General features: G+C 46.6%; 2 protein-coding genes across 2 annotated transcripts; both read left to right on the top strand.

Moving 5' to 3' along the window:
* The first annotated feature begins 4,065 nt into the window (after positions 1–4,065).
* Positions 4,066–4,872, top strand: LOC143363751 (uncharacterized). Its single transcript, XM_076804290.1, has one exon. It carries the CDS (start codon positions 4,066–4,068, stop codon positions 4,870–4,872), a length of 807 nt encoding a protein of 268 aa, XP_076660405.1.
* A 666-nt stretch (positions 4,873–5,538) lies between these two features.
* Positions 5,539–7,192, top strand: LOC143363750 (uncharacterized). The gene is made up of 2 exons (XM_076804289.1): positions 5,539–7,051; positions 7,125–7,192. The coding sequence occupies exons 1-2, from the start codon at positions 5,539–5,541 to the stop codon at positions 7,190–7,192; spliced, it is 1,581 nt and encodes a 526-aa protein (XP_076660404.1).
* Positions 7,193–11,895: the final 4,703 nt, after the last annotated feature.

The raw sequence follows: 11,895 nt of genomic DNA, 5'->3' as shown, positions 1-11,895 counted from the left end.
TAGGATAGAGGATAGGATAGGATAGAGGATAGGATAGGCTAGAGGATAGGATAGGATAGAGGATAGGATAGGATAGAGGATAGGATAGGATAGAGGATAGGATAGGATAGAGGATATGATACGATAGAGGATAGGATAGGATAGAGGATACGATATAGGATTTAATAGGATAGAGGATAGGATACGATAGAGGATAGGATAGGATAGAGAATAGGATAGGATAGAGGATAGGATAGGATAGAGGATAGGATAGGATAGAGGATAGGATAGGATAGAGGATAGGATAGGATAGAGGATAATATAGGATAGAGGATAGGATAGGATAGAGGATACGATATCGGATTTAATAGGATAGAGTATAGGATACGATAGAGGATAGGATATGATAGAGGATAGAATAGGGTAGAGGATAGGATAGGATTGAGGATAGGATAGGATAGAGGATAGGATAGGATAGAGGATAGGATAGGATAGAGGATAGGATAGGATAGAGGATAGGATAGGATGGAGAATAGGATAGGATAGAGGATAGGATAGGATAGAGGATAGGATAGGATAGAGGATAGGATACGATAGAGGATAGGATAGGATAGAGGATACGATATAGGATTTAATAGGATAGAGGATAGGATACGATAGAGGATAGGATAGGATAGAGGATAGGATAGGATAGAGGATAGGATAGGATAGAGGATAGGATAGGATAGAGAATAGGATAGGATAGGATAGGATAGAGGATAGGATAGGATAGAGGATAGGATACGATAGAGGATAAGGATAGGATAGAGGATAGGATATGATAGAGGATAGGATATGATAGAGGATAGGATAGGATAGAGGATAGGATAGGATAGAGGATAGGATAGGATAGAGGATAGGATAGGATAGAGGATAGGATAGGATAGAGGATAGGATAGGATAGAGGATAGGATAGGATAGAGGATAGGATAGGATAGAGAATAGGATAGGATAGAGGATGGGATAGGATAGAGGATAGGATAGGATAGAGGATAGGATAGGATAGAGGATAGGATAGGATAGAGGATAATATAGGATAGAGGATAGGATAGGATAGAGGATAGGATAGGATAGAGGATAGGATACGATAGAGGATAGGATAGGATAGAGGATCCGATATAGGATTTAATAGGATAGAGGATAGGATACGATAAAGAATAGGATAGGATAGAGGATAGGATAGGATAGAGGATAGGATAGGATGGAGGATAGGATGGGATAGAGGATATGATAAGATAGAGGATAGGAAAGGACAGAGGGTAGGTAGGGCAGGGGATAGGATAGGATAGAGGATAGGATACGATCGAGGAGGGGATTGGATAGAGAATAGGATATAGGATAGAATAGAGGATTGGATAGGATAGAGGATTGGATAGGATAGAGTGTAAAATAGGATTGGATAGAGGATAGGATAGGATAGAGGATTGGATAGAATAGAGGATACGATAGGATACAGGATAGGATAGGATAGAGGATAAGATAGGTTAGAGGATAGGATAGGATAGAGGATAGAATAGGATAGATTATTGGATAGGATTTGATAGAGGATAGGATAGGATAGATGATAGGATAGCATAGATGGTAGGATACGATAGAGGATAGGATACGATAGAGGAGAGTATAGAGGATAGGAAAGGATAGACGATAGGATAGGATGGAGACTAGAATAGGATAGAGGATAGGATTGCACAGCGGATAGGATAGGATAGAGAATAGTATCGGATATATGGCAGGATGCGATAGAGGATAGGATAGGATAAATGATAGGATAGGCTAGAGTATAGGATAGGATAGAGGATAGAATAGGATAGAGGATATTATAGGATAGACGATAGGATAGGATACAGGAAGGGATAGGATAGAGGATACGATAGGATAGAGGATAGGATAGGGTAGAGGATAGGATAGGATAGAGGATAGGATAGGATAGATTATTGGAAAGGATAGAGGATAGGATAGGATAGTGGATAGGATAGGATAGGAAATAGGATAGGATTGAGGATAGTATAGTATAGAGTATAGGATAGAGGATTGGATAGGATAGAGGATATTATATAATAGAGGATAGGATAGGATACCGGATAGTATAGGATAGAGTATAGGATAGGGTAGAGGACAGGATAGGATAGAGGATAGGATAGGATAGAGGATAGGATAGGACAGAGGGTAGGATAGGATAGAGTATGGGATAGGATTGAGGATAGGATAGGATAGAGGATGGGATAGGATAGAGGACAGGATGGGATAGAGGATAGGATAGGATAGAGGATAGTATACGATGGAGGATAAGATGGGTTGGAGGACAGGATGGGATAGAGGATGCGATAAGATAGAGGATAGGATAGGATAAAGGATACGATATGATAGAGGATAGGATAGGATAGATGGTAGGATACGGTAGAGGATAGGATACGATAGAGGATACTATAGGATAGAGGATAGGATAGGATAGAGGATAGGATAGGGTAGGATGGAGGATAGGATGGGGTAGAGGATACGATAAGATACAGGATAGGATAGGATTGAGGATAGGATATGATAGAGGATAGGATTGGATAGAGGATAGGATACGATAGAGGATAAGATTGGATGGAGCTTAGGATTGGATAGAGGATAAGATAAGATAGAGGATAGGACAGGATAGAGGATAGAATATGATAGAAGATAGGATAGGATAGATGGTAGGATACGGTAGAGGATAGGTGTAGGGGCTCGCGTTGGGCGACGGTTTTATGGCAGGGGCCTTGACATTTGCCAGCGGACCCGGTACGTGACTTTTCGTAGTTTGGCTACGGCGATGGGCCTGTCATCGCCACTTAGATAATAACGTTACCGTCCGTGCCTGGGTCCCGTCAATGCATCCCTTGTCATAAAACACTCGAAACTGTTCGCCCCTTAGGCTCAGCGCATCCGGGTGCTTGAAATTGCAGTTTGTATAGTTTGCAGATGTTTGGAAAAACCCAGGGTTCGGTCGCCAAGCGTGTGTGGCCTGGGCGCGCCCTGGGCCTGCTTCAAGCACCCAGCCCCTAGATCCTCCCACCAAATCCCCGAAGCAGGGTTAAAAAGCTAGAATGGTGGGGAGAACGGAGGTGAGATTTCTGGTGACGCGCGTTCTCCCAAGCAGATCGCTCTGGAAGTCCAACTAGCGCAGTATAGTTCCTTAGTTATCTAGTTTGTAGCCTCGACGGGATTTGGCTCCTTCCAGCAGCTTTCTCGCATCATTAGTTGAATTATAGTTGGTTTAATACATTCTCGCTTTCGATTCATTTATTTTCCTTCCGACCATTGGAAGGTGGTCCTTCGAACTAGCAGTAGTTAATTAGCGGGCACCTCGCAGTGCAAAAACATCACAGGTCCGAAAGATCACCCAAGGATCAACCACGGGCATAAACATTTGGTCCTACGAGCCGGATCGATATACTTGGAAACACCACATCAGCAAGGAACCTGCGTCTTTGGAAGCCTTGGCCACCGACTTACATCCAGTGAGGCGCCAGTGTGTGACGACTACAATCACCACCCCCCTGGACGTGATAGCGGCAAGCGGTGTGCAGCTTCGAGGGCAGAAACGTTTGGTCCTTCAGGATTTCGACGACAAGGAATCTTGAAGCAGCTTCAGTCTACCAACCCTTTCGAAGGCCTCCATTCTGAGTTGTACATCCAGTGAGGAGCCAGTGTGTGACTGCACGTTCACCACCCCCCTGGACGTGATAGAAGCAACCAGTGTGCAGCTTCGAGGGACGTAGAAACCATCGGCTTGGACCAGGACAGCGACGGAGGTGCTGGAAGTCATCGTCGTACCATACGACATTCGGACTGCAGCATATTGGATCTCCGAGGATCACGTTTCGGCGGCAGTCGCCATTGTTCCTGCAGCAGTGAGAAGGCATCGCCGGTGATACACCCTGGACGCATCGTGGCTGCCAGGACATCGACGAGCATCCACTGGAAGGATCCACTGAGGCTGGTTGTCAACGTTGATCCACTCCTGTCTAATTCGTGAGTCCATTCCTCTTTGTTTTAGTTTGTTTTTTGATCGTGTACAAAATGGATTCCCTCAAATCATTAGTAAATGAACGCGGAGCCATAAAGGCAAAATTGACAATCTTCCGGAAATTCGTTGAGTCAGCCGACGTGTCCGCGGATGTAGTTGCCTTCGAGAAGCGCGTTCGGGCCAATGAAAATATTTATGAAAAGTTCGATGCGGTGCAATCGCGAATAGAAGCGGCCGTCGTAACTACTCCCGACCAGGAGCCGCAGTTAGCAGAGCGCGAGAAATTCGAAGATGCGTATTTTAGAGCCATTTCAAAGGCAGAAAATCGTTTGATACAAGCTCGCGGTGAAGCAGGTCCTAGTTCCTCCATTATAAATAGTGATACACCGACACCTTCCGCTTCACACCCCTCATCACGCCTACCGGTTTTGAAATTGACTACTTTCGACGGCGATTTTAGTCAATGGATTCGGTTTCGGGACACATTCTGTTCATTAGTTCACGATGCTGAGGGGTTGAACGACATAGATAGGTTTAACTATTTGGTCTCAGCATTGTCAGGGTCAGCAGCGAGAACGATAGAATCCTTTAGTATTTCCTCCGCGAATTATAAATTAGCGTGGTCTCGATTAAGGGAGCGATACGATGATCCGAAGGGTCTAATCGCGCACCACATAAATTCTCTTCTAGACATAGAACCCATTAGGAAACCAAGTGGCAAGGCACTTGGCCAACTAGTAGATACGGCGGTAAATAATTTGAGCGCTCTCAATAAATTATTAAAACCCGAGAAGGTATTGGAAGCCTTCGTCAGCGCCTGCGTAACCCGAAAGTTAGACAACGTGTCTTGCGATGAGTAGGAGAAACGCGCGATGGAATCGCGCGACATTCCTCCGTTCAAGGAATTATCGCGATTCTTAGAACAGCGATCACAACATCTCGCGCGAAAGGAAACCACCCGCCCAGTAGGCAGCAACGTTTTGGTCGAGCGCAACATAATTAGTAAGCCACGCGAGAACAGACAAAAATCCTACGTGGCAGCATCTCATGTCGCTAGCAGACCAAAGCAATGTCTGCTATGTGACACTGAGCACACGCTGCAAAATTGCCCCAAGTTTCTGGCCATGTCCTTTCCGGAAAGGCACGCCGCGGTTAAACGGTCTCGGGCATGTTTCAATTGTTTAGGTTTAGGACATGGTGTCGGATCATGTACTCGCGGTAATTGTAGGAAGTGTGGCACAAAGCACCACACCCTGTTGCATAGGGAGCATGTCTCCACCGATTAACCAAACTTGGTATCAGACAACGCGGTTTCCTCCACCTCCCATGTGACACAATCATTCGTCGCAAAATCGGCTAGCGCGCCTTCGGATTACACGGTGTTGTCGACCGCGGTAGTTTTTGTACTAGACAAACAAGGGCAACGCCATAAATGCCGCGCTTTGTTGGACGTGGGCTCACAAGCCAACTTCATCAGCCGGGCATTTTGTGAGCGCGTTGCACTGCCTCGCCGGTCCGTCGAGACAATGGTCGGCGGTTTGGGGCGAGCGCAGCACCCGATCAAGTCGAGAACATCATTTGAAATAGCGTCGAGTTCGGGCAACTTCCATGCTAATCTATCGTGCTTGGTGATAGACAGCATCACCGAAGAGATGCCGAACATCCCTCTGAGTCGTGTCAAGGTGCCGATACCATCGGGAATCTTTCCGGCAGATCCCGAGTTTTCCCAGTCAGGCCGCGTCGATCTATTGATAGGTGCCGGTCTCTTCTGGGATTTATTGTGTGTTGGCCAGGTAAAGACCGGCCTGGGTAATTTAGTGTGGCAAAAGACACGGCTCGGATGGGTTTTAGGCGGTAGTTTGCAGTGGCCAAGGTCAACACCTCAGAACAGTCGAGTTCGTGCTTACCACGCGGTAACAAACGATCAATTGGAAAAATCGATCGCGCGATTTTGGGAGGTGGAGGAAATAGGCAACCCCGGTGCGATCAAAAATAGCGACCCGTGTGAGGATCATTTCCAACACAATACTACCCGCGATGAACAGGGACGGTTTATAGTCGCTCTCCCATTTAACGATAGAATAGTAGAATTAGGCGAATCGTGGTCGCAAGCGGAGAAACGACTCCTTAATATAGAAAGGAAATTTAGAAGAAATCCCGACTTCGGCAAGCAATACAGAGAGTTCCTTCGTGAGTACATCGAACTAGGGCACATGAGCAGATCAGACGTTGAAAATGTAAGTGGAGTCGGAAACAGTTACTATTTGCCACATCATGCTGTGATGAAGGAGAGTAGTACGACTACCAAACTTCGTGTTGTCTTTGATGGTTCTGCGAAAACCTCCACGGGAATCTCCTTGAATGACGCGCAACTCATAGGACGACCGGTACAGGACGAGTTGTTCAGCATATTAATTAGATTTAGAGAGCATAGAATAGTACTTTCGGCAGATATCGCAAAAATGTACCGTCAAGTCTTAGTACGACCAGAAGACCGTAAATATCAACAGATTCTTTGGCGTTTTAGTGAGGACGAGAGTATACGTGCATACTCCCTCAATACAGTGACCTACGGCACTGCCTCGGCTTCATATCTAGCCACACGCGCCTTGCAGCAGGTAGGCAAGGACTGCTCGCAATCGCATCCTTCTGCCAGCGAAAAAATCCTGAAGGATTTTTATGTCGATGACCTGCTGACGGGCTGTGAGACCGTCAAGGAAGCCGCCGAACTGCGGGATTCTCTAACGCGGGTTTTAGCGCAAGCTGGCTTTCCGTTGAGGAAGTGGGCGAGCAATGACCCAAAAGTAATCAGTCACGATAGCGGTGATACACAGCGTTTAGAATTTAAGGCGCTTGATAGAGAGACCAAAACGTTGGGCTTATTGTGGTACGCGTCCAACGACGAACTAGGCTACACGGGTAGCAACACACACACTCTTCGGGTAACGAAACGTCAAGTGCTGTCGGAAGTGGCTCAAATCTTCGACCCGTTGGGACTTATCGGTCCAATAACGGTCAAGGCCAAGCTTTTCATGCAGGGTTTGTGGCTAAATAAAGTAGGGTGGGATGAAAGTCTGCCCCAAGATCTTTACTCCCAATGGCTGTCATATAGAATTGAGCTGGCTGAGCTATCCTCCGTACGCGTCCCTCGGCGAGTGCTATCATCTCAACGAGACATAGAGTTGCACGGTTTCTCGGATGCCTCAGAACGGGCATATGGAGCTGCCGTATACCTGCGTTCGAGAGCCGAAGGGGGATCGTGGGTCGCGCGGCTATTGTGTGCCAAGTCACGGGTGGCCCCTTTGAAAACGATTAGTTTACCGCGACTAGAACTGTGCGGTGCAGTTTTATTGGCCCAATTATTGACAAAGGTACGGGAATCGTTGCATACTCAGCCAGCTCGCGAACATTGTTGGACCGACAGTCAGGTGGCTTAGCTTGGATCAGGGATAGGCCGAGTAGATGGAAAACTTTCGTCGCAAACCGAGCCGCCGAAGTCCAAACACTAACGGCAGTTAGCAGTTGGTCGCACGTAGCATCAGCTGACAACCCGGCAGATCTCCTATCTCGGGGTACGGCACTGTCGGTCCTCAAGGGTAGCGACTTGTGGTGGTACGGTCCAAGTTGGCTAGCCGCCGACGACGTGGAGTGGCCTCACCATAAGTCGACTGCAATTGAAGTACCGGAAGAACGCCCGATACGGATTGTACAATTAGCCTCCTCGGTCAATCCCGATCCCCTAGTGATGACTTTAGTCACACGGTATTCTAATTACAACAAGTTAATTCGAGTCATAGCTTATATACTTAGATTTATTGGCAACGCTCGAATTAAACGAACAAACGTGGATTCTGCGGAAATGCAAGTGCGCCCCTTGTGCGTGGCTGAGCTTGAGTCGGCTGAACGCGTAGTCATCAAAACCACGCAGAATCACGCTTTCGGCACGGACATACATGAATTGAAGTCGGAACGATCCCCGCACAAAAATAGTCCATTGTTGTCGCTGCGGCCCTTTCTTGATGAACACGGAATCCTTAGGGTGGGCGGACGTCTCCAGAACGCCCCCTTAGACTACTCTCAGAAGCACCCGATCATAATTCCAAGCTCAGGTGCATTGGCAGGTTTATTAGTAAGACGCGAGCACCTGCGTTTGTTGCACGCCGGGTGCCAACAAACCCTCGCGTCCCTGCATTCACAGTATTGGTTGATCTCCGGTAGGCGTGTTACTAGAAAGGTCCTGAGGAGCTGCATAAAATGTTTCAAATCAAACCCTCATTGTTCACAGCCGCAAATGGGCAATTTACCTGCCGACCGCGTCACCCCGGCACGCGCCTTTGCTACCTGCGGAGTAGACTACGCCGGTCCCTTTCTTCTAGTCGATCGCGGACGCGCCCGTACGGTCAGGAAGGCCTACATTTGTTTGTTCGTGTGCCTGGTGACCAAGGCGGTTCACATTGAATTAGCTGTAGATCTGTCGACCGACGCTTTCTTGAATTGCTTCCACCGGTTCGTTTTGCGCCGTGGTAAATGCCGTGCCATCTACTCCGACAATGGCACAAATTTTGTTGGCGCGCGTAATGAATTGCGGGAACTCGGCATTCTGCTATCCTCACGCTCGCACAACGATAGGCTTACGGAAGAATTGGCTCAACAACACATAGAATGGCGCCTCATTCCCCCACGTGCTCCACACTTTGGAGGACTGTGGGAGCGATGCGTCAGATCAGTAAAGACGCATATGAAGCGCGTCATAGGTGAGCAGAAGCTTACATTTGAGGAATTGTATACGATCCTAATACAAATTGAAGCATGCCTCAACTCCCGACCACTACATCCTTTGTCTTCCGATCCAGCCGATCTAAATCCTCTCACGCCCGGCCACTTCCTCGTGGGAGAGGCGTTGACAGCCATTCCACAGGCCGACCTTGGCCATATACCGGAAAATCGTCTTAACAGATTTCAGTTGATGCAGCAACTCTCGCAGCATTTTTGGAAGCGGTGGCAGCGGGATTACCTCCATGCCCTACAACAGCGCCAGAAATGGAGGCTTGGATCGCCTGACGCTCCAACGATCGGAGCAATGGTCCTCATCAAGGAGGACAACCTGCCACCCATGAAGTGGGCCTTGGCGCGCATCCTAGAGGTACATCCTGGCCAAGATGGAATTGTCCGCGTGGTTTCCATCCGTACCGCCACCGGAACCCTCAAAAGGCCCACCACCAAGATTTGTTTGTTACCAAGTGCTGAGGATACTTCCGTTTAGTAGTTGTTTAAGTGTTTTGTATCATATAGTTTTAGCCTTCTTTGTTTTAGTAGTTTGTTCCCCTTAGCATATCTTTCCACTGTTAAATCTAGTCATACGCATAACTTAGCTATTATGGTCTAAGTCTGTATATTCATGTATATATTTCTGCATATTTCTGTTGGGTAATTTTATTAGGTATTTTCGGTATTATTTAGTTGAACTCGATTAGTTCAAGGTGGGCGGTATGTAGGGGCTCGCGTTGGGCGACGGTTTTATGGCAGGGGCCTTGACATTTGCCAGCGGACCCGGTACGTGACTTTTCGTAGTTTGGCTACGGCGATGGGCCTGTCATCGCCACTTAGATAATAACGTTACCGTCCGTGCCTGGGTCCCGTCAATGCATCCCTTGTCATAAAACACTAGAAACCGTTCGCCCCTTAGGCTCAGCGCATCCGATTGCTTGAAATTGCAGTTTGTATAGTTTGCAGATGTTTGGAAAAACCCAGGGTTCGGTCGCCAAGCGTGTGTGGCCTTGGCGCGCCCTGGGCCTGCTTCAAGCACCCAGCCCCTAGATCCTCCCGCCAAATCCCCGAAGCAGGGTTAAAAAGCTAGAATGGTGGGGAGAACGGAGGTGAGATTTCTGGTGACGCGCGTTCTCCCAAGCAGATCGCTCTGGAAGTCCAACTAGCGCAGTATAGTTCCTTAGTTATCTAGTTTGTAGCCTCGACGGGATTTGGCTCCTTCCAGCAGCTTTCTCGCATCATTAGTTGAATTATAGTTGGTTTAATACATTCTCGCATTCGATTCATTTATTTTCCTTCCGACCATTGGAAGGTGGTCCTTCGAACTAGCAGTAGTTAATTAGCGGGCACCTCGCAGTGCAAAAACATCACAGGTCCGAAAGATCACCCAAGGATCAACCACGGGCATAAACAATAGGATAGGATAGAGGATACTATAGGATAGAGGATACTATAGGATAGAGGATAGGATAGGATGGAAGATAGGATGGGATAGAGGATATGATAAGATAGAAGATAGGATAGGATAGAGGATAGGATAGGATGGAGGATAGGATAGAACAGAGGGTAGGATAGGATAGAGGATAGGATAGGATAGAGGATAGGATAGGATAGAGGATTGGATAGAATACAGGATATTATAGGATAGAGGATAGGATAGGATAGAGGATATTATAGGATAGACGATAGGATAGGATAGAGGATGGGATAGGATAGAGGATACGCTAGGATACAGGATAGGATAGGATAGAGGATAGGATAGGTTAGAGGATAGGATAGGATAAACGATAGAATAGGATAGATTATTGGATAGGATAGAGGATAGGATAGGATACAGGATATGATAGGATAGGGAATAGGATAGGATTGAGGATAGGATAGTATAGAGGATAGGATAGAGGATTGGATAGGATAGTGGATATTATGTAATAGAGGATAGGATAGGATACCGGATAGTATAGGATAGAGTATAGGATAGGGTAGAGGATAGGATAGGATAGAGGATGGGATAGGATAGAGGATACGATAGGATAGACGATAGGATAGGATAGAGGATGGTATAGGATAGAGGATAGGATAGGATAGAGTATAGGATAGGGTAGAGGATAGGATAGGATTGAGGATAGGATAGGATAAGGATAGGATAGCGGCTTGGCTAGGATAAAGGATAGGATAGGATAGAGGGTAGGATAGGGGATTGGATAGGATAGAGGATAGGATAGAGGATAGTATAGGATATAGTATAGGATAGGATAGAGGTCAGGATAGGATAGAGGATAGAATTGGATATAGGATAGGATAGGATAGAGGATAGGATAGGTTGGAGGATAGGATGGGATAGAGGATATGATAAGATAGAAGATAGGATAGGATAGAGGATAAGATAGGATGGTCGATAGGATGGGAAAGAGGATAGGATAAGATAGAGGATAGGATAGGATAGAGGATAGGATATGATAGAGGATAGGAAAGGATAGGGGGTAGGATTGGATAGAGGGTAGCATAGGATACAGGATAGACTTGCATAGAGGATAGCATGAGACAGAGGATTGGAAAGGATAGAGGATAGCATAGGATAGAGGAATAGGATAGGATAGAGGATAGGTTACGATAGAGGATGGGATAGGACAGAGGATAGGATAGGATAGAGGATAGGTTACGATAGAGGATGGGATAGGACAGAGGATAGGATAGGATAGAGGATAGGATAGGATAGAGGATAGTATAGGATGGAGGATAGGATCGGATAGAGGATATGATAAGATAGAGGACAGGATAGGATAGAGGATACGATATGATAGAGGATTGGATACGATAGATGGTAGGATACGATAGAGGATAGGATAGGATGGAGGATAGGATGGGATAGAGGATAGGATAAGATAGAGGAGAGGATAGGACAGAGGATAGGATATTATAGAGGATAGGATAGGATAGATAGTAGGATACGGTAGAGGAGAGGATAGGATAGAGGATTGTATAGGTTAGAGGATAGGATAGGATGGAGGATAGGATGGGATAGAGGATGGGATAAGATAGAGGATGGGATAAGATAGAGGATAGTATTGGATAGAGGATAGGATAGGATAGAGGATAGGAAAGGATAGAGGATAGGA

Source organism: Halictus rubicundus, unplaced genomic scaffold (assembly GCF_050948215.1).
Source record: "Halictus rubicundus isolate RS-2024b unplaced genomic scaffold, iyHalRubi1_principal scaffold0112, whole genome shotgun sequence".
Lineage (NCBI taxonomy): Eukaryota > Metazoa > Arthropoda > Insecta > Hymenoptera > Halictidae > Halictus > Halictus rubicundus.
The sequence above is the reverse complement of the archived record's forward strand: the minus strand, read 5'-3'. Positions and strand labels throughout refer to the sequence as shown.